Below are 21,406 nucleotides of genomic sequence, written 5' to 3' on the forward strand. Positions count from 1 at the left end.
ATGTTTTAAATTCTTTTTTCTTTTTTGCTGTTCTGATTGGGTGTTTTCTACTACCTTATCTTCCAGATCACTGGTTTGATCCTCTGTTTCAGCTAATCTACTGTTGATTCCCTCTAAGGTATTTTTGCATTTTACTTATTGTATTCTTCACATCTGACTGGTTCTGTTTTGTTTTCTATATCTATTGTTATGTTTTGTATCTTTGTTGAAGTTCTCACTGAAATCATTTAACATCTTTAGAAACAGTGTTTTGAATTCTGTTTTGTCAATGTGCTTGTCTTTATTTTGTTTAGTTCTTTTTCCAGAGTTTTGTTCTGCTTCTTCATTTGTGGTGTGCTTCTTTGTCTCCTCATTTTAGCTGGCTTCCTGTGTTTGTTTCTGTGTATTAGGTAGATCTACTACATCTCCTAGTCATGGCAGGGTGGTCTTATATAGTAGGTACCTGTGGGGCCCAGTGACACAGTCTCCCTGGTCACCTAAGCCGGATGCTCCTGGTGTCCCTTGTGTGGGTGGTGTGTACCTTCCTGTTGCTGTTGAGCCTTGACTGTGGTAAGCACGTCAGTATATGGGATTGATCCTTATGCTGACTGGCTATGACAGCAGCAGATGAGCCGGTGTGCAAAGGTTGATTCTATGTAGCAGGATTTGCTTTAGTGGGAGTCTGGTGCATATCAAGTCTGCCCTTTGGGTGTGGTGTTTGCGAAGGTGATTGGGTGGTGCTCTGGTTCGCCCTGAAGCCAGCTACTGGGTGTTTTACCTCTGAGGCATCTTGTGAGGGGCTCTGATGCAACCCAAGGTCAACTTCTGCCAGTACCTGGCCTAAAGCCACTTGGTAAGAGCTACAACTTGATCTGCAGTTGGTTGCCACCTCTGTTGGGCTTCAAGATTCCTGGGAGTGGTTATGCTGCAAAGTGAGACTGGCTACCCCTAGTGCTGGGCTTGGGGGCTGCTTAGCAAGAGGCACAGGGCTTGTGGAGGTCAGGGGCTGCTTGTTTGGGATTTGTGGACCTTTGAGAGGTTTTAGGAAAGTGCAGTGTGAGCCAAGGCAAGCCACTGGTGAGGAAAAGCTGCAGAAAGTGGTTTGGGTCAGGTCTGGGAATAGGGAATCACCAGGGAGGGGCAAACACTGTTAGCCAGGTTGATGATGCAAAGATTAGATTTGGTATCTGCTGGCTGGAGGGTGGGCGAAGGGAAGGCTCTGCAAAGGAACAGTGGTGTCCACCAACACTTAGGTCCTCAAGAGAGAGCTGCCTGAACCCCTGCCTTGTAGCCCTCGCCCTGAAGCCAGTCATTTCAGTTCCTCCACATATGCCCCCTAGGATCTTTGAGCTACTGCCACTGTGCTGGAGCTCCAAGCAAGTGAGTTTCTAAGTGAATCTGTTGTCAGGCTTTTTAAGACTTGCAGCACCTAGGTTTTAAGCAACCCATTGTCTTTCTCAGACACAGTTCCCCCTTGTTTTCACAGCCAAGTGTTATGGAGACTTCTCTTCCCAGTACTGGTGTCCTGGGCTTGGGAGCCCAGTGGTAAGGCTGGGACCCCTTGCTCCTCAGTGGGGACTTCTGCAGTAGAGGTATTCCTCCTGATTCTAAACTGCTATCCTCTCGGTCTGGGACCTGCCTGTTCCACATGCCTGCCCCTCCCACCAGTCTCAACACAGCTTCTTTACATCCTTAGTCATAGGAATTCTGTTCAGTTAGTCTTTGTGTGCTTCTTATGGTGGTTATTTTATGATTTTATATGGTCATGGGAAGAGGTGTACAAAGGTTTTGTCTATTCTGCTATCTTGACCACCTATTTTACTTTATATTTTACATTGAAAAAATAACTACTGAATGTTTACTATGTGCTCAGTACATGAATTAAATTCATTTTAATCTGTTTTAATCTAAGTGGTTATAGCAATTTTATATAAACTATACAAATTCTCATATAACATTTTTACCTAACATTATATGTCAGATAACTTTCATGTCATTATATCATCATTTAGCAGAGACACTGTATGGTTACTTAATACGAGGTCTGTCCAGAAAGTATCTAGCCATGTGCTTTGAACAATAGAGACATTTGCTGAAGATGATACAAGATACAAGAAACATTGTACATAAGACAATGACACCTCAGTGCCCTTCAAAGTAGTCACCCTGGGACCTCACATGGTTCTCCCAGTTGCCATCAGCTGCCCAATGGTATTAGTCTGAAATCTCTTCCTTTTCAAAGGTGATTTTAGTTGTGGGAATTTCCAGAAGTCCCAGGGCACTAACTCTGGGCTGTAAGGGGGCTGAATCACCTGGGTGATTTGATGTTTTCCAAAAAACTCTGCACGAAACGTGATGCATGAGTTGGTGCATTGTTGTGATGAAGCTGCCAATCACCAGTTGCCTATAGCTGTGGCCTTCTGAATCATCTGAATAGCCTCTGTAGAGTAATGTTCAAGCTTAACACAAAATTTGATGCAGATTTGTTGTTCTATTCCCTCAGTCATTTTGAGTGCAATGGCCACACGTTCTCATGTAATGACATCTGCACCCCCACTGACTACTACAGCGAAGCCGTCATTGTCCATGCATGTATATTCCAGTCCACTCTCATTGGCTGCCAGGTTACATCGATGTATTACAAACCATTCTCGCTATATTAACAGTGGATGGAATTTTTCTGGACAGACCTCATATATTTAAGCCATCTCCTGATGATGAGCATCTCCCAATGAGTTGTTTATAGTTTATTGTTATTTTTAACAATTTTCTAATGGACATTAAAGGTCTGTTAGAAGCTATTTTATATTTTATTGGACAAGAATCCTGTGTCTGTGTCATATGTGGCCATGAATCTACCAAGTTTAATATTACTCCTAGTACATAAGGCATCCTTCAGCAATTGCTAATTTACACATCTCCAAATTTTGATAGAGTGGCTTAAACACTTTTTTATCAAAAGTCAGTACTAAGGTATTATATTAAATAGCCTGGATTAAGATTTTTTAATAACCTTCTCTCATTCATGAAGAGGATAGCAGAGTAAGGAAAGGATTTTAGGGTATGTGGAAATAAGGAAAACTCAATTGTGAAACACTTGGCCATTTTCTTCTTAATGAACTTAATGTATTCATGGATCAGGTGAATGAAATATTAACTTTAAAGCAGTATAAATCTGTAAAATTATTTTTGTCTGTGCTCTTCTAAGATGAACTTCTAAAAATTAAACTAGTAATTTGAATGAAATTTGGCAGAGATTTAGACATTTTGAGTGATTTTTAAGACTTGAAATTAAAAAATCATTAACATTTTTGCAAATACTTTTGGAGTTCATCAGACATACTGAGCATGTTTAGTGGTACAAATTAATATTCTCCTTTTTTTTCCATTATTTTAAAAATGTCTAGTTAATTCCATGTACCATGAAGCTTCCAGAAAGACAGCCTGAGTTTTTCTTTTACTATTCTTTACTGGGAAATGATGTTACAAATGAACCCTTCAATGATTTGATCAACCCAAACTTTGAGCCAGAAAGAGCATCTGTTCGAATACGGAGCAGTGTAGAAATTCTTCGTGTTTACCTGGCTCTTCAGTCTAAACTACAGGTAAGTACTGCAGAAAAAAATTTTTTTTAATTACAGATGATATTTTTAAGCGTTGGAAAGGTACCTAAATCATCTTACCTAGTGGAGGTCATTTTTTCTGCCACATCTTTTAATTTTTTAGGAATTATCCTGATTTGTAAAGTCATGGCATAATAGTTATCTCAGAATTTTAAGAGATTTACTGCCTTCCTAGTTAATTGTGAAAAGAGATATGTCAGTTATCAGTCCTTTGTAATAAAAAAATTATACTTGACACTTAAAGCTGTGAGCATAGGGGAGATTTCGTTATTGTTGGTAGAGATAGCTGTAAGCACAAAGATCCCACTTTAGAGTTCAGAATTTATATTCCTCATTGCTCTTAAAGCAAGAGAGCTCCGACTCGTCAGGCTTAGTTGGTTGGCATCTCCCGCAAAGCAAAGGGTTGCCGGTTTGATTCTCAGCTGGGGCGCATGCCTGGATTGCAGGTTCAGTCCCCGTGTCAGGGCATGTGCAGGTGGCAGCCAACCACTTGATGTTTTTCTCCCTTTCTTTCTCCTGCCCTTCCCTGTCGCTAATAAATAAATAAATATTTTTTTAAAAGCAAAAAGATAACATAGCTTTCTAAAACCTGCCCTTGAATGGGTGTTTTTTTTTTAAGATTTTATTTATTTATCTTTGAGGGGAAGGGAAGGAGAGAAGTATCAATGTATGGTTGCCTCTCATGAGTCCCCTGCTGGGAACTGGCCTGCAACCCAGGCATGTGCCCTGACTGGGAATCGAACTACGAATGTGTGGTTCACAGGCCCGAGCTCAATCCACTGAGCTACACCAGCCAGGGCTGACTGGGTGTTTTTATAAACTAATTTCAAAGTGGACTCCAAAAGTGAACCTTACCTAGTGGAAATTACTGTTCTATTTTTATTGCAATTGCATTAAATTAACCTAAAAGGGGATAGTCATCTATAGGATGTGGTAGTCATTTATTTATAGTGAAGTGATCAGGCTTGTGTTTTGGGTGGGAGGTGAGAAGAAGCATTAAGGAATTTTAGTAGAACTAAGTTTTAGAGGTGACTATGTTAAATCTGAGATATTTAGAAAGCTGAAGGCTATATGAAATGATAAGATGCAGAGAAAAGCCACCTTTAATTTTATTCTATATTTGATATATCAGTTCTTACCTAAGTATTGACTTGTTTGGTTCTCAAGAACATTTAAGTCATAAAAATTCCTTTTCTCCAGTCCATTATAATCATCACACCTAATAACATTAAGACTAAGTTACAGATATTGCTGATGTTAGAACTAAAAATACTTTCATGTTGTGATTGCTTATTGTTTCTGTGAGTGCTAAGTTTGCCATGGCTTCAATACAGTAAGGGAAAAGAATAGTTATAGAACATGTATGTACTTGGCATTTCCTTTTCAGTGTTGTTGAAAAAGGTGGTAATGTCTAAGTCTTGCTTAGCTATCAGTGATGAACAGTACATTCCATCCCAGGGGTATTCTCCTTTACCTTTTTCTGTGAAGCATTTTTTTATAAATAAACTCTGAAAAACAAGAAAACAGAATGAAACACAATTATTTGAGATTCTTTAATTTCTAAATATAGCTGGGTCTAGTAACTTAATTTTTTAGAGATGTGTTTAAGTTAGGATTGAACTAGAAATTAGAAAAAACTGTTCAAGTATTTGTTTTCTATTTAAATTCATGTATATGATACAATTTGCATATGTAAAATAGCATAGTAAAATATTAAAGTAACCATAGCTCACCAAAGAGTCGGGGGAAAAAAGGGTGCACCATATATTATACAGTACTGAAAGAAAAAATGAAAAAGAAGTGAATGCCTTATCATGGCATTCTTGGTAAACGTTGTGCCTAATCAGCCATTTTAACAGTCTCATGAGAATGTATTATGGAATCACTGCAGGTCAGTAGGATAACCTAACCTGCATTATACTTGCCTTCTACGGAACACAAGTTTTTGTTAAGTTTTATAACTTTTAAAGTTTAGGAGAAAGAAGGAAATATAAAACCTTGTCTTGATTTCCCTGTCATATTAGATCCATCTCTGCTGTGGAGACCAGTCACTTGGCAGTACAGAAATACCCTTGACAGGATTACTGAAAAAGGGTAGTACAGAAATCAACCAGCACCCAGTCACCGTGGAGGGGGCTTTTACCCTTGACCCTCCGAACCGAGCCAAACAAAAGCTTGCACCCATTCCTGTGGAGCTGGCCCCCACTCTGGGAGTGTCTGTGGCTCTGCAGAGAGAAGGCGTAGATGCACAGGCAAGTAGTGACCCTCCTTCCCCTACTGCAGCTTCCCCGGTTTCACGCATGATTCTTCACAGAAGTTGAGCTTTGGAAGAGTTACGTAGCATGAGAAAGTGTTTATGATGTATTATTCTTAATTATTAGCCTACATCATGTGATACCTGCTTCCTGAAAAGACATTTCTGAAAAGCACTGCTACACTTTTTTTTTTTTTCCCACTGCTATGGCTTAAAAGTGACTACCCAAAGCTTTTTAGGTACAGTCTTCTCATGTGGTAGAAATCAGCCCCCGCCCCAACTCATAGTCACTGACTATGGCAGAAAAGGAGCTCCAGCAAAAGAGGACATTTTCTGGACCTAGTTTCTTGGAATCTGCATGAATGGGTTATTGCAGGGGGAGTAGACTCACCTGAGCTAAGAGGAGCTTCTTGGTTCACTAGTGCTTTATAGTCCCCATGCTCTCTTTAGGCAACAGAGATTGTCATTTATTTGAACATACATGGTTTGTTATTGTATATACTGTATCCCCAAATCAACTTCATCCTGTTCTTTTAAATAATTGATGTTTATATAGCTTATGAATTAAAGATAGAAAAACTGAAGTGAGAGCGTAAGAAATATATGTGTATATATTTTTAGAGGGTAGTAGACCAAAAGAGAGGAAGAAAATCATACTAGACATTGGTGTGTATATATTTTTAAAGTAGTATAGGCCTTGGTATGAATAACCATTGCCAGGGAAACCTATCCCTGACTTCTTTTATCCAATGTTCCCTCTAACCCACTAGGATGCATTTTGGTAGGTAGCTCTGGATATATTTCCTTCTTGTTCATCTTCCTTTTTCTGGTCCTAGATGCTATAAGAAAATTTGCAAATTATGAAGAAAAATAGACTAGGAATATCCAGACTGGGAAAGGAAGCTTATATTTTAAAAAGTCAACGTCAAGTTTTTTGCTTAATTGTGAAGGAAAGTTCTTTGCAAATTATACTTTATTTAAAAATTGTTTTTAGTCTTTAATTGAGTTAAAAACCCAGAATGAACATGAGCCACCGCATTCAAAGAAGAGAGTTTTAACCCCCATAAAGGAGAAACTCACTGAGCCAAAATCACCAAGTGTGTCCCCTGTTACACCTCATGACCAGTCACCTCCAACCAAAGATGACGCAACAGAAAGTGAAGTGGAAAGCTTACAATATGATAAGGACGCAAAACCAAATCCAAAGGGTAAGATTTTGTTTTTAACAGATCTTTTAGGTATAGCCTTTGCAGCCATCAAATAAATGACTGAATCTTTTCATGGGATCTAAGTAAAAATTGAGTTTTTTAGAGAACTAATAATGTGCAGCAGTATAAAAAAATAACTGTAATTGTAATCTATTTAACTTCATTATAGAACTTGCAGAATGATAAGAACATTTTTCTTTTTACTTTTGTCCTAGAAATAGCAGCCTGTTCAAAAGAAATTAAAGAATATAGGAGAAAAAATACAATAAAGATTAAATTTAAAAAAAGAAGTCTATACAACAGTTTCTAGAACACTCACATAGTGGAGGACCAAAAAAAAACAAAAAACCCCAAAGCACCTTCTAGAGGGTGGGCCCCTTGTAGTACAGGCTTCCCCCTCAGTGAGTGTTCCAGGAACCCGTCTGTATCAGTGTACATACCAGCTGCTGCTGGTGTGAGAGGCTGCATTTGGCTTTAGTGAATTTTTTTTATTCTTTCAGTGTGTTTGCCCATTTCATTGCCCATACTGCACTGAGTGCCCAGCAATTTTTGATCAAAACTAGCTTGACCCTCATGCCCCACCCTCTTTATTCACCCATTCTCATCCGGAGCAACTGTTTTGTTTCCCTGGATGAAAAAGCCCTCAAAGGGAAACATTTTGCTGGTGCGGAAGAGGTGAAACAAAAAATGTCAGAAGCACAAAAACTATTTTGGGCAGTGGAAAAAAAACATCTTGATAGGTGCATTGCATCAAATGGAGAGTACTTTGAAGGTGACTGGAGTTTAAACATGTAACAGTATACAGTTTTTTAATAAATAAATGTTGGTTCTTTCAGATAGAGTTGTAACTAGTAAATTATTGAATATCTTGAATACATTGGAATTTTAAAGGGGTTACTGTTTCTTATAGTAAACTCATACTAATCATTTTTGATCCTAAAAAGAGCCTGTAAATGTGTATTTATCTGGCTTTAGAAAGTTTTCCATCCATCACATAAGGGCCTACTGTTACATTTAGTAGTGTAAGTAACTGGGGTAGTGGTGGGTGAGGAGTTAGGAATGTGGGTGGGATTACAGCTTTGCCAGCGAGCTGCTGTGTGACTGAGACCCTTGCTGAACACCTCTGGTCTGTAACAGGGTTGGACCAGCTGGCTCTGTTTTTTCAAGTTTTAGCTTTTCATTAGACTATGTCATATGTACCTAAATCAACCAAAACTACTTTTTAAAAAGTAGTGTAATCATACTTGCACTAAGTTTCAAATATAACCCTTAATGCTAAGTTCTGTTCAGCTGCCTTTTGGGATCAGGCAGCTGTCACGCATAACTGCATCAGTACGGTATGCTTTCATTTCTGCAGTACATGGTAAGAGTATGGTCTTTTTTATACACAGTTCTATAATGGGAATGAAAGTTTGCGTAATTTGGGACGAGTCACTTTTAAGGTGTTTATGCCTCAATTCGTATGTTTATAAAACCAAATGGTGAAATTCCTTACTTGAAGGTAAAGGGGATATCTTTATATTATTTGGATAACTCAAGAAATACTTAGCAGATGAATTATTTAAAGAAACATTTTCACATTAATTTCAGCCATCAGTTCTTCTGTACCGGCCTCACTGGCCCAGGCAGCAACTACATCCAATGCTCCAGAAACGGCCTCAGGACAGAAGATCGCTGTTCCAGCAACATCACATCATTTCTGCTTCTCGATAGACTTGAGGAGTGTCCATGACTTGGAAGTTGGATTTCCAATCAACTGTATATTAAGGTGTGATGTGATTTTGTTTCAAGGATTATTTTCTGAGGAGAAATGCCTTTACTCTGTCCGGGAAGTTGCAGAGAGAGCAATGTCACCAAAGAGGTTACAGCACTTATTAAATCAGTGTACTAAAAGAGGGTAAGGCTGTGGCCTAATGATTTCAAAGTTAAGCCGGGCTGGCATTGGTGAATGAGAGGTAACAGTCTTAACTGTTCCAGTGAAATAATTGTAAGTATTGATAATAATTAATGGTCCTATTTAAAATGTGGCTCTTGAACTTCAAATGTGTTTCTGGAAATGGTGCCACGGGCCACAATAATGGAAAGTATCTGATTTTTCTGTAACAACAGTATTATAAAGGGAGGTTATATTCCCAAAACCTACATTTTATAGCTGTGACTCTAAAAACCAAACTTAATGAACTGTAAATGGAATGTGTCCACACTTTCCAATATAAAAAATTGAAATGTATATTTCATTCAGTTAAATGGCTTTATAACCTAGTTTATTTTTAGTAATATTATATTTTCATAGGCTCTTGTGGCTGAGATAGAAATGAACTATAATACAATAATGTGTTTTAGTTTGGAGTGTTTGGTTTCTGCTCATAAATTTCTTTGGAGCAAGCAGCAGCGTTCATACTAAGGTTGTCGGTCTTGATGTGATTGAAGGACGTTGTTTTTCTGTCACCCTGGATTGCCACCCCCCGGGCTGTCAGTGGCTGCACGTGGCTGCCTGCTGTTATTTGAAGCATACTTACTGTTCAGATGCAGAAGTCAACTCATACTTAGATCTAATTTTTCAATTCTTTGATTTTTTACGAAGTCGTTTCCAAAATCTCCCGAGCTTTAATGTGAGTAATGGACAGAATCAAAGGGACCCGGCACACTGTGGTTGGGAATTCATAGAGTGGAAGTCTTTCCATCGCAGCTCAAGTTCTGCATTTGCCGCATGTTGGAGGCTGAGAGTCATTGCTAGAATGTTGTTTCTACTTGAATATTGAAGGCTAGAAAAGTTTCCTCATACAACTATAGTTTTCCTCCGAGTGTGTGTAACATCTCTTCAAATTCTTTTTAGAAACAGAATTATTATTCTTTACCTCAGGGTTTGTTTTTTTTTCGGAGGGGGGTGGTCTTTTCTCCCTCTATTCCTTCATTAAGGTCGCTCTTCTGTTGTACTAGGGAATCTGGTCGTAGAATATCTAAAGAGGATGGTGGCCAGAAGCATAGAAACGGGGATGATCTAAAGTTAGATGCCGGGAAGGGGAAGCCTTATACAAACCACTTGGAAAGCATTAATATTAGCCTTTGTGTTTCCTTTTTGTCATAGAGGCTATTTGTTTAATCATGGAGTGCCTGCAGTATGCCAGAAGTGTGCCCGGTATTAGGGGTGCATGGGGTGTGTTAGGGGTACATACAGTACTCTGTGTGTGCATTATAAACAGTTCAGCCCAGTGAAGGACAGATTCAGAAATAAGTCGGTGTATGAAGGAGGCTGGTTGTTCACTTGGCAAAGAAAAGGGGACAGGCTGAAATTTTTTAAAAAGGACTACTTGTTCTATCTTAGGTTCATTTTAAGTTGTTATTAAAAATGCTGGCCATTTAATGTTCTCTGTGTTTGATAAATTGTATGTTATCATGCCCTGCTTTGGTATGAAATTGTGCTTTATAACTATGTAATGGGATTTGTGAGGTAACACTGGTATTTGAAAAAGTGTGTGTGTGTGTGTGTGTGTGTGCATGCAATTTTTTAATCTCAACAACCTGTAATGGGGCAGTGAATTTCTGAGATTCCCTGATTTCAATGTATGTATAATTATATTGAAAATGAGGACTTCCGCCAAGATGGAGGCATAGGTGGAAACACTGTGCCTTCTCCCACAACCAAGTTTGACTACTACAAAAGTTTTGGAGAACTAGAACACACCCAAAGACCAGAACACGGAATTATACGGAAGTCCGACAGCTATGAACCGTTCAACGGGGACGGTAAGAGAGGCGGAACCAGCAGCGGAGCTGGGTCGGGCAGGACAGATCCCCCGACCTAGACACGCAGGCAGCCCGGAACCAGTCGGGGTGTGGGGCAGACTAACTGCGGTCGCACATTTGCGCACAGTGAGACGGACCACACAGGCCCCAGGGGACGAACCCAGTGGTGGAGGGCTGACAGCGGTGGCACACTCGAGTGCAGTGGAACGAAACGTGTGGGCCTGGTGACAGTGGTGGCTGCGGTGCCGGTGGGGGTCACGGCAGCGGGCGGCAGAGGGAAGCCATTGTACCTCTTTGACCCCGCCCCCACATACAATGTCATAACCCAGCGACTGAGTTGCCCTGCTCTGGTGAAAACCTAGGGCTCCGATCCTGCTACTTAACAGGCACGAACAGCCCAAAAGATGGCGCAAGAGGAACTCAAAGTCCCAGAGCCAATAACTCTAAGCGACCAACAGATTGCCAGCCTCTCAGAAGCCCAATTTAAGACACTACTTATGAGGATGCTCACAGAATTGGTAGAGTACAGTCACAAATTAGAGGAACATATGAAGGCTAAATTAATTGATATGAAGGGAGATGTCCAGGAAACCAATAGCGATGGAAAGGAAACTGGGACTCAAATCAATGGAATGGACCAGAAGGAAGAATGAAACATCCGACCAGAACTTGAGTCACGTGGTTATAAACTAAGGGGGGGAGAATGGTGGGGGAGGGAGTGTGCAGGTGGAGGGGAATGAAGGGGGGAATAGAGCAACTGTAATGGTATAATCAATAAAATATATTTTAAAAAAATGAATGAATGCACAGGATTCTTATGAGGAAAACAACTTTTATTAGTGGCTTTAAATTCTAGTTTTCATAATGAATAATAAGATACAACATGAAATTTAAGTGAGCATTATAATATCTTTGTATTTGGCTTTAAATACAAAAAGAACTTCAAATCGGGCATTCTTCCATATTACCTGGTTTGGTTTTTAGGATGAAAGGAAGAAAAAGGGTCGTGTCGCCCTTTGATTCACCTGTCGTGTGTCTGACTTGCTTTCATTCTTGATTCTCTGCTGAAAGACAGGGTACCAAAATGCACGCTTTTGGAATTGACCAAGGGCTTTTTAGCTCATAAAAGATCGAGACATGATTGTATAAAGGAAAGGAGGTTTGGAAATTAAATTCAGAAAGATTTCGTGAGTGTTTACTATGTGGCGGAATCTGCTTATTTGTCCCTGGGAGTTCACAGATGAAAAAGAGAGCACTAGAACCCTCAAGGAACTGTTTAACAAATGGGAGCTCAATTTTTAGTTAGTGAGTTATTGTCATTCCTAACTCCTTGTCTTATGTGGATTGCATCAAAATTACTCTCTCTTCCTTACTTGGTATTATTGCCTTCAAGACCCCAGAATTCTCTTTCTTCTACAGAGGATAATTGAAGGATTACCGGTAAAGAAGCTTGGGAGGTAGCATTATGCAAACAATGCATTTTCTGTATAATTTCTGTGATTTTATATCAACACAAAATATCTGTATATTTTTAAAGTTGGTGAAAAGAGTAAAACTATAATGTATTTTTATTACTTGTCTGTTTAAAAATTCTATTTGCTCATAACATTTATATTGTACTTTTTTATTATGCTATTACACTTGTCCCATTTTTTTCTCCCCTTTATTCTCCTCTACCCTGCAGGAAGACTTCCCCCCCTCTCACCAGCATTCCCCCACCTTAGTTCAAATCCATGGGTCGTACAAATAAGTTCTTCATTTTCCATACTATTCTTAACCTCCCCCTGTCTATTTTGTACCTATCATTAATGCTTCTCATTCCCTGTACCTTTTCCCTCATTCTCCTACTTCCCCACTGATAACCCTCCATGTGATCTCCATATCTGTTCTTATTCTAGATGTTTGCTTAATTTGTTTTGGTTTTTTTTTTTTTAGATTCAGTTGTTGATAGTTGCCAGTTTGTTGTCATTTTATTGTTCATATTTTTGATCATCTTTATCTTAGATAAGTCTTTTTAATATTTCATATAATAAGGGCTGGGTGATAATGAACTCCTTTAACTTGACCTTATCTGGGAAGCACTCGATATGCCCTTCCATTCTAAATGGTAGCTTTACTGGATAGAGTCATCTTGGATGTAGGTCCTTGCCTTTCATGACTTGGAATACTTCTTTCCAGCCCTTTCTTGCCTGTAAGGTTTCTTTTGAGAAATCACCTGACAGTCTTATGGGTACTCCTTTGTAGATTACTCTCTCCTTTTCTCTTGCAGCTTTTAAAATTCTCTCCTTATTTTTGATCTTGGGTAATATAATTGTGATGTACCTTGGTATATGCTTCCTTGGGTCTAACTTCTTTGGGACTCTGAGCTTCCTGGACGTCCTGGAAGCCTATTTCCTTTGCCAGATTAGAAAGTTCTTCATTATTTTTTTCTACTAGGTTTTCAATTTCTTGCTATTCTCTTCTCATTCCAGCACCCCTATGACTTGGATGTTGGAAAATTTAAAGTTGCCCTGACGGTTCCTAAGCCTCTCCTCGTTTTGTAAAATTCTTATTTCTTCATTCTGTTCTGGTTGAGTGTTTATTTCTTCCTTCTGGTCCAAACCATTGATTTGAAACCCTGTTTCCTACCTGTTACTGTTGGTTCCCTGTACATTTTCCTTTATTTCCCTCTGCATAGCCTTCACTTCTTCTTCTGTTTTGCATCTCTACTCAACCATTTTTGTGAGCATCCTGATCCACCAGTGTTTTGAACTCTGCATCTGGTAGGTTGGCTTTCTCTTCGTCACTTAGTTCTGTTTTGGGAGCTTAGATCTGTTCTTCATTTGGGCCATAATTTTTTTTGTCTCAGCACACCTGCTAAGTAGTAAGGGGTGAAACCTTAGGTATTTGCTAGGGCAGGGCAACCTGCATTGCTATGTTGTGGCTCTCTGTATGTGAGTGAGGGGCCAGGAAGAGAACAGTGCCACTTGCTGGGCTCTTGGTTGGCTTTCAGTCACTCCCCCTGCTACCTAGAAGCAAATTGGGCCCTTCTGGTACAGATTCCTGGGTGGGTGGGTTTGTGTACATTTTAGGACCCTGTGGGTCTCTCCAGTTAACTCTCCTATGAGGCTGGGAGTTTCTCCTGCTGCCACAACCCCCATAGGTTTTGTCAGTCAGAGGTTTTGAGGCTTTATTTCCCTGTGCTGGAACCCTGGGTTGCTTGGTATGTCCCACTCCCTAGTAGTTCCTCCTGGTTTATCCACACACAAATGTGGGACCTCCTGGTCCTCTAGCTGCTGCCTTACCTTGAGTCCTCTCTGCCCCAGCCACCCATCTCTGCCTCTTTTTCCCGTCTGGATGAATGTTTCTTTTTTAACTCCTTGGTTACCAGACTTCCATATAGTTTTGTTTTCTGACATTTTGGGTTATTTTTTGTTTTTAAATTTGTTGTTGTCCTTCTTTTGGTTGTTTGAGTAGGCAGAGTGTTTCTACCTAGGCCTCCATCTTGGCCAGAAGTCCCATGTTTTTTCATATTGTAATTTTTTTAACACTATAAATTCTATAAACACTAAGGTTTTGTTTTTCTGAAATTCTAGGTACTCATATCCATTTTTTGGAAGTGCAGCTCCTATTATGACTAATCCTCCTGTAGAAGTTCGGAAAAACATGGAAGTTTTTCTTCCCCAATCATACTGTGCATTTGATTTTGCGACTATGCCTCATCAGCTGCAAGATACCTTCTTAAGGTAATGTATATACTACACTGTCTATATGGTACTATTAATATCTTCTCAAGGCAACTCTTGAAAAGTTTGTCTTATAAAGAAGAAGGATTCCTGTAGATTTAAATCCATAGCAGTTTATGCATTTGAGAATGTAGAAACAAATATACTAATAATGTCTGTGACATTTATTCTTTTGCTACAAAGTTTTATGTGGTTATGAAGGCTCTTTTCAGATCTTCGTATCTCTTTTGCCTAAGTTTAGATGTTAGAACTTGTTAAAACAGTCTACGAGTAGTAAAGGAATTTGGATAAGTAGTCTTGCCTTTTCCTAATATATGTGGAGATAAGTATGAACTCTTTAGTTTCTAATACTGATTCACTAACTGACTATAGTGTATTATTTTCTTTTTCCATTTTTATCTATGTAAAATGGAGGTGTTAATTCAGCTACCTTAAGTAGATTTGTGAAGAAAAATGGTCTGTGAAATGTCGTTTTACTTTATCATAGTATCAAAATTCAAATTTTTATAATATTTTAAAAGGAAGAACGAAAGGTAGCTGAAATTTAACCATTTGTGGGAATGATAGTGTTTGGAGGCTTTATTTCAAGGAAAGAGGTGTAGATGGGGCAAACTTTTCTGTTACCTGCGGAATTGAGCTTTTACATTCCAGGTAACAAATACATCTTTGCCTCTATTAATGGAATCCAAAGATTTTAGTCCAAAAACCTTACTTCAGAGTTGATAGGTATGACTATGTTTCTCTCTTTCTCAGGATTCCATTGCTGATTGAATTATGGCACAAGGATAAAATGAGCAAAGATTTGCTTCTGGGAATCGCCAGAATCCAGCTTTCTAACATCTTGTCCTCAGAGAAAACTCGCTTTTTAGGTTCTAGTGGTGAACAGTGTTGGCGTCAGACTCACAGTGAAAGTGTGCCTATTATAGCAGCACAAGGGTAATGCATTTTGCAAATGCTCTTTTTATTCTGATAACTAGCTACAAGCTTATCTTTTCGTAACATTTTTTGTCTGATCTTTCTTTTTTGACCTGTGGGAACTATATCCTGGTTTGTTGTTTAGCTTTCTAATACCCATTATACCCTCACAAAGTGAAGAATTTATTCTTGTATAATACTGTAATGTTTACTTGACTGCTGAATATTTCCCTCCCCTCTGTTTTCGCCTGGCAATTTTAAATTCAGGATCTTTTTATTTAGTAATTCAAGGTCAAATTTATCCTGCATTCTTACATAATTTTGCATTGCACATGACTGTTTCTCTTCTTAAAAAATATTTAAACTTTTGCCTCATTACTGAAGTCTGAGAATGTTACAGATATTTGCCCTTTTTAAAAAATTTTGGTTTGGGCCCTGAAATTCATTGCCAGAGTGAAAAGCTGGAGTTCACATATTTCAGGACAAAATATTATATTTGTTGAGTGATCTTTAAAACTTAACAGTAGAAACTTAAATTGTTTGGCCCTATATATGACATGTCTTTATATTTAAGGCATAGTAAGAAAGTATAAGGAAATCGGGCTCAGTAAAAAGCTGAGATCTAAAGAGTTTGTTGAAGTTTCTTCCTGTACTCTTTCCCATCAGTAGCCACTTCCAGGGAGGTGAGTTAGTAAAACTTCCATTCACTTGGGAGTTCGGGAACAGGTGGCTAGAGAATCAGATACTCTGGGTAACTGAAAATTCTTTTAACTCCTGCTGTTGTAAATCTCTTAAAATTAGCACTTTTTGTCATCATATGTAGAATACAATGGAAATAATCAAATTCTTACTATTTGAAGTTATTTTAATGTTGTTTGTTATAAATATTAACTTTTATTGCCCTGCTCTGTAGACTAAGAAGTTTTAGATTTACCTAAGTGAAAACTTCAGATGCGGTAGGGCTTCAGTATACTTTTCAAGTTTCTTCTAAAATCTGTGAGATTAGAAGAAAATGTAAAAGTTGGTTAAGTTTTAATTGTGTGTGATACATTGACTGAAGTTTTGTCTAACCCAAGGTTTTTGGAATATATTTGATTTAGACTAAGCCTGTTTTTGTTTGTATTTGCTCAGGTTCTATTTTCCTCCAACATTTTGTCTTTTTATATAATGATAAATCCTACATGCAGTTCTGTGCTTCAGAGAGATACTCACGGATAACAATAACATAGTTATTCTACTTCTAGAAATTATCCTGCGTCAGTGCTCATACCTAGCAGAAGATTTGTGTACAAGTGTATTCAACCTCAGAAAAGTAAAATAAATTAATAACAACTTAGAAAATCCTATATATATTCAAGAATAAAGGAATTAAGTTTATTTAATACATAAATTCTTTAGTATATGTTACAGGCATTGAAATTACATTTTTAAATTAATATTTATGACCAAAAAAAACGTTCTTGATGTAAATAGGAAAAAAGGACAAAACTGTAATATGTACATGTACATAGTATATATACCTATAGATAAAACAAAGAGAAGAAAGATTTTAGCAGTAATAATAACTTGTGGGCAGTGAGATTTAAAATTTCTCCTGTACTGTTATACTTTTTGTTTTTTTCAAGTAACCTACAGTATCTCTTTTTATAGTAAACAGAAGTGTGTACTTAATAAGGTGTTTGTGATCAAATAAAATCACGTATGTGGAAGCTTTTGAAGCTTATAAAACTGCTGCGTTTTCAGCAGCAAGTGTCAGATGCAGGAAATGTTGTCTATTCAATATCATAGCATTGGGAACATAAGAGAAAAAATATAAAGTGTTTCCATGAATTTTAATATATTTTTTATTTCATTTGTAGGTCAAATAACAGGATAATAAGTCTTTCTTACACAATGACTTTAGAAGATTACGGACTAGTAAAAACACGAGAGATTTTTGTCTCTGATTCATCTCAGGTACCTATCGTTGAATGTTATCAAATCACTCTTTTAAAGGGATCTAATGTGTTATGTGAGTGAGTGTATTTATTTCAGTGTGCTTTTTTTATTCCTGTGTTAGGGTCTAGCTGCCGCACAGCAGAAGCCGTCTTCTCTTCCCCCTGCACCTTGTCCTTCAGAAATCCAGGCAGAGCCGCGTGAAACCTTAGAATACAAGGCAGCACTTGAGCTAGAAATGTGGAAAGAGATGCAAGAAGACATTTTTGAAAATCAGGTTACTTTTTAAATATTACTTTAAAACTCTTATTTTCTCTGCTTAGTAAAGCCTACATGGTAAAGGAAAAATGTGCTGTGTTTCATGGGTCCCCATCTAGTCCCTTTGTGTGTCAAGAATACCTTACTCCTAAGGAAAAATTGAGGATAAATATTCTAAATGTGACGGAGTGGCAGAAGCCATTCAGATTTCCCCTAAACTTTGTCTTAGGGAAAATTAGGACTGAAGGTTAGAGTTCAAAGATTAAGAACATGGAGATTTCTTTAAATTTCAAGTCCTCATTTAGTGTGCCCTCCTAGAACTTGAAACATGAGTCTTTAAACAAGAGAGTTAGAAAACAACTTACCATGTACTCTCCTGAATTCTATGGGTATTATTAACACTCACCTCAGGCATCCTTTAAAAAATAAAATAAAATAGAGCACCTGAAAGAAACATATCAGTGATCACTTAATTTTTTATCTTCACCTGAGGACATGCTTATTAATTTTAGAGAGAGTAGAAGGGAGAGAGAGTGAGAGAGAGAAAAACATTGATCTGTGCCTCTTATACACTCCTGACCAGGGACCGAACCCGCAACCTTTTGATTTACAGGACAATACTCCAACCAACTGAGCCACACTGGCCAGGGCAGTGATCACTTAATTTTTAACTGAAAACAAGTGATTTGTTTACTTGAAATATTTAGGTTTTTTTTCCTGGCTTTATTTTTCTTCCTGTTGTAGCTAAAGCAGAAGGAACTGGCTCATATGCAAGCTCTTGCAGAAGAATGGAAGAAAAGGGACCGGGAGAGAGAATCACTAGTAAAGAAAAAGGTAGTTATCTTGTATAAAAATTGGAGGAGAGAAAGAATGTTAATGATAGTGCTGTGTGTGTGTATTAAATATATCTTATTGATTATGTCATTACAGTTGTCCCATTCCCCCCCTGCACACCCCCTCCTCCTGTATTCCCCCCTTTAGTTAATGTCCATGTGTCACAAGTTCTTTAGCTTCTACATTTCCCATACTATTCTTGCCCTCCCCCTGTCTAGTTTCTACCTACCGTCTATGCTACTTAGTTTCTGCACCTTCTCCCCCCTTCTCCTCCTCCCACTCCCCTGTTGCTAACCCTCCATGTGATGTCCATTTCTGTGGATCCGCTCCTGATCTAGCTGTCCTTTTAGTTTGCTTTTGTTTTAGGTGTGGTCATTAATAACTGTGAGTTTGCTGTCCTTTCACTGTTCGTATATTTTATCTTCTTTTTCTTAGATAAGTCCCTTTAACATTTCATATAATAAGGGCTTGGTGATGATGAACTCCTTGAATTTGACCTTATCTGAGAAGCACTTTATCTGCCCTTCCATTCTAAATGAAAGCTTTGCTGGATAGAGCAATCTTGGATGTAGGTCTTTGGATTTCATGACTTGGAATACTTCTTTCCAGCCCCTTCTTGCCTGTAAGGTCTCTTGAGAAATCAGCTGACAGTCTGATGGGAACTCATTTGTAGGTGACTGTCCCCTTATCTCTTGCTGCTTCTAGAATTTTCTCCTTCATTTTAATCTTGGGTACTGTAATTACCATGTGCCTTGGTGTCTTCCTCCTTGGGTCCGCCTTCTTTGGGACTCTGAGCTTCCTGGACTTCCTAGAAGTCTATTTCCTTTGCCAGATTGAGGAAGTTCTCCTTCATTATTTGTTCAAATAAGTTTTTCACTTGTTGCTCTTTCTCTTTGCCTTCTGGTACCCCTATAATTCAGATGTTGGAATGTTTAAAGATGTCCTGGAGGTTCCTAAGCCTCTCCTCATTTTTTTGAATTCTTGTTTCTTCATCCTGTTCTGGTTGAATATTTCTTTCCTCCTTCTGGTCCACTCCATTGATTTGAGCCCCAGTTTTGTTTCCATCACTATTGGTTCCCTGTGCATTTCCCTTCATTTCACTTAGTGTAGCCTTTATTTTTTCATCTAATTTACAACCAAAATCAACCAGTTCTGTGAGGATTCTGATCATCAGTATTTTGAACTGTGCATCCAATAGATTGGCTATATCTCTTGGTTGCTTAAAAGTATTGGCCCTGGGGCTGTGATTTGTTCTTCTATTTGAGCCATAATTTTTTGGTCTGGTTGCACATGTTATGTAAGAGGGGCAGAGCCTTAGGTGTTCACCAGGGCAGGGCAACCCAGTAGCTGGGTTGTGACACTGTATGTGGGGGCGGGGTCAGAGAGGGAACAATAGCGTTTGTTAGGCTCTCTCTTGGATTTCAGTCCCCTCTGCTGCTTCCCACAAGCAAATGGGCCCTTCTAGTGCTGGTTCCCGGGTATGTGGGCTTGTGTATGTTGTAGGACCCTGTGGGTCTCCCCAACAAACTCTCCTGTGAGGCTGGAAATCTCTCCTAGCACCTCAACCCCCAAAAGTTTTTCCAATTGGTGCTTTTAGGCTTTATTTCCCAGCGCTGGGGCCCTGGGGCCCTGAGGAAAAGGGCCCATTGCATGGTCTGTCTCACTGCCCGCTTTTTGGCCTGGTTTATCTGAGTGTGAATGTGTGTCTGCGGTCAGCCAGTGGTCAGCCGGCGGTCTGCTGGCCGCCTTTTGAGTCTTACTGGGTTTTTGTCCTGCGCCTGCCCGGTCCGCTAACCGCCGCCTTTTCCTGCCAGGACCCCTTGCTGCCAGCCACCAATTCCCACCCTCTTACTGGTCTGGATGAATGGTTCGTTGTTGTCGGACTTCGGTACAGTTCAGTTTTCTGTCTATTTTGGTTGTATTTTTGTTTCTAAATCTTTGTTGTCCTTTGATTTGGTTGTGCAAGGAGGTACAGTGTTTCCACCTACGCCTCCATCTTGGCCGGAAGTCCTTGTATATGTATTTTTGAAATTGTGTGTGTTTTGAGTTTGGGGAAAAGAGATAATTTATTATATTTTAGGTGGCAGAATATACTATTCTGGAAGGAAAACTTCAAAAAACACTAATTGATTTAGAGAAGCGAGAGCAGCAGCTCGTCATTACAGAATCAGAGGTATTGTATTTGTCAAATATCTTTTTTGAAAAAACAATTTTATGTATTTATTTTTAGAAAGAGGGGAGAGGGGGAGAAACATCAATGTGAGAAATGTGCGTTGCCTCCTGTAGGCACCCCCATGGGGACCGAACCCACAACCCAGACATGTGCCCTAACTGGGAATACAACCAGTGACCTTTTGCTTTGTGTGACAATGTATAACCAACTAAGCCATATCAGTCAGGGCCATGTATCAAATATCTTTAACTCACAGAATCTGTATATATATTAGGTTTATGCCATTCATTTTTCCTTTATATTTATATAAAATCTATTTCATAGAAATTGTCTTTTGAATATGGAAAAAAACTACTCTTCAGCTGGGTAAAGCATGTTTTGTGTTTTAGAATGTAAGGAATAGGGAGAAAGTATTTGTTCTTTGGAATGGTTAACTATTATTCAGCCAGTTTGGTTGACTTCTGCCAATAGTGGACATATTTGGCTAACTTTCCCATTATGTAAAGGGTTGGCTAGTTGCACTACCTGGAGAAAAGAAAAATGTAGCACTGGCTCAGGGGTCCAGAATCTAATTTTGTTTTCAGTGAGAAGTAACTTATCTCTCTTGCCCTTTAAAGATTGGAGGCCAAGAACAGACAAGTAGTAGGCCTAGTTAGCATTTTTGTTTGGTCTTACTAAAATTTACCCTACTTTTAAAAATTATTATAAAAATTATTTCATAATAATTAGTTTCTTATATCTTAAAGTTATATGCT

At 38.7% G+C, this 21,406-nt stretch overlaps 1 protein-coding gene across 4 annotated transcripts in view; it reads left to right on the forward strand.

The window, feature by feature from the left end:
• The window catches only part of CEP120 (centrosomal protein 120), a 77,299-nt gene that overhangs the window by 25,278 nt on the left and 30,615 nt on the right, over positions 1–21,406 (forward strand). For 3 of the 4 annotated variants that reach the window (XM_037028760.1, XM_037028781.1, XM_037028771.1), the window contains 10 exons: positions 3,387–3,584; positions 5,627–5,854; positions 6,851–7,064; positions 8,655–8,832; positions 14,387–14,536; positions 15,290–15,472; positions 17,311–17,407; positions 17,511–17,663; positions 18,389–18,478; positions 20,559–20,651. In XM_037028760.1, coding sequence (XP_036884655.1) covers positions 3,387–3,584; positions 5,627–5,854; positions 6,851–7,064; positions 8,655–8,832; positions 14,387–14,536; positions 15,290–15,472; positions 17,311–17,407; positions 17,511–17,663; positions 18,389–18,478; positions 20,559–20,651 — 1,584 coding nt within the window. The remainder of the gene's footprint in view (positions 1–3,386; positions 3,585–5,626; positions 5,855–6,850; positions 7,065–8,654; positions 8,833–14,386; positions 14,537–15,289; positions 15,473–17,310; positions 17,408–17,510; positions 17,664–18,388; positions 18,479–20,558; positions 20,652–21,406) is intronic. The other variant, XM_037028790.1, reaches the window with a different exon arrangement.

The sequence above is a fragment of the Sturnira hondurensis genome, unplaced genomic scaffold (genome assembly GCF_014824575.4).
Source record: "Sturnira hondurensis isolate 20B ecotype Veracruz unplaced genomic scaffold, ASM1482457v3 Scaffold0001509, whole genome shotgun sequence".
Classification (NCBI taxonomy): Eukaryota; Metazoa; Chordata; class Mammalia; order Chiroptera; family Phyllostomidae; genus Sturnira; species Sturnira hondurensis.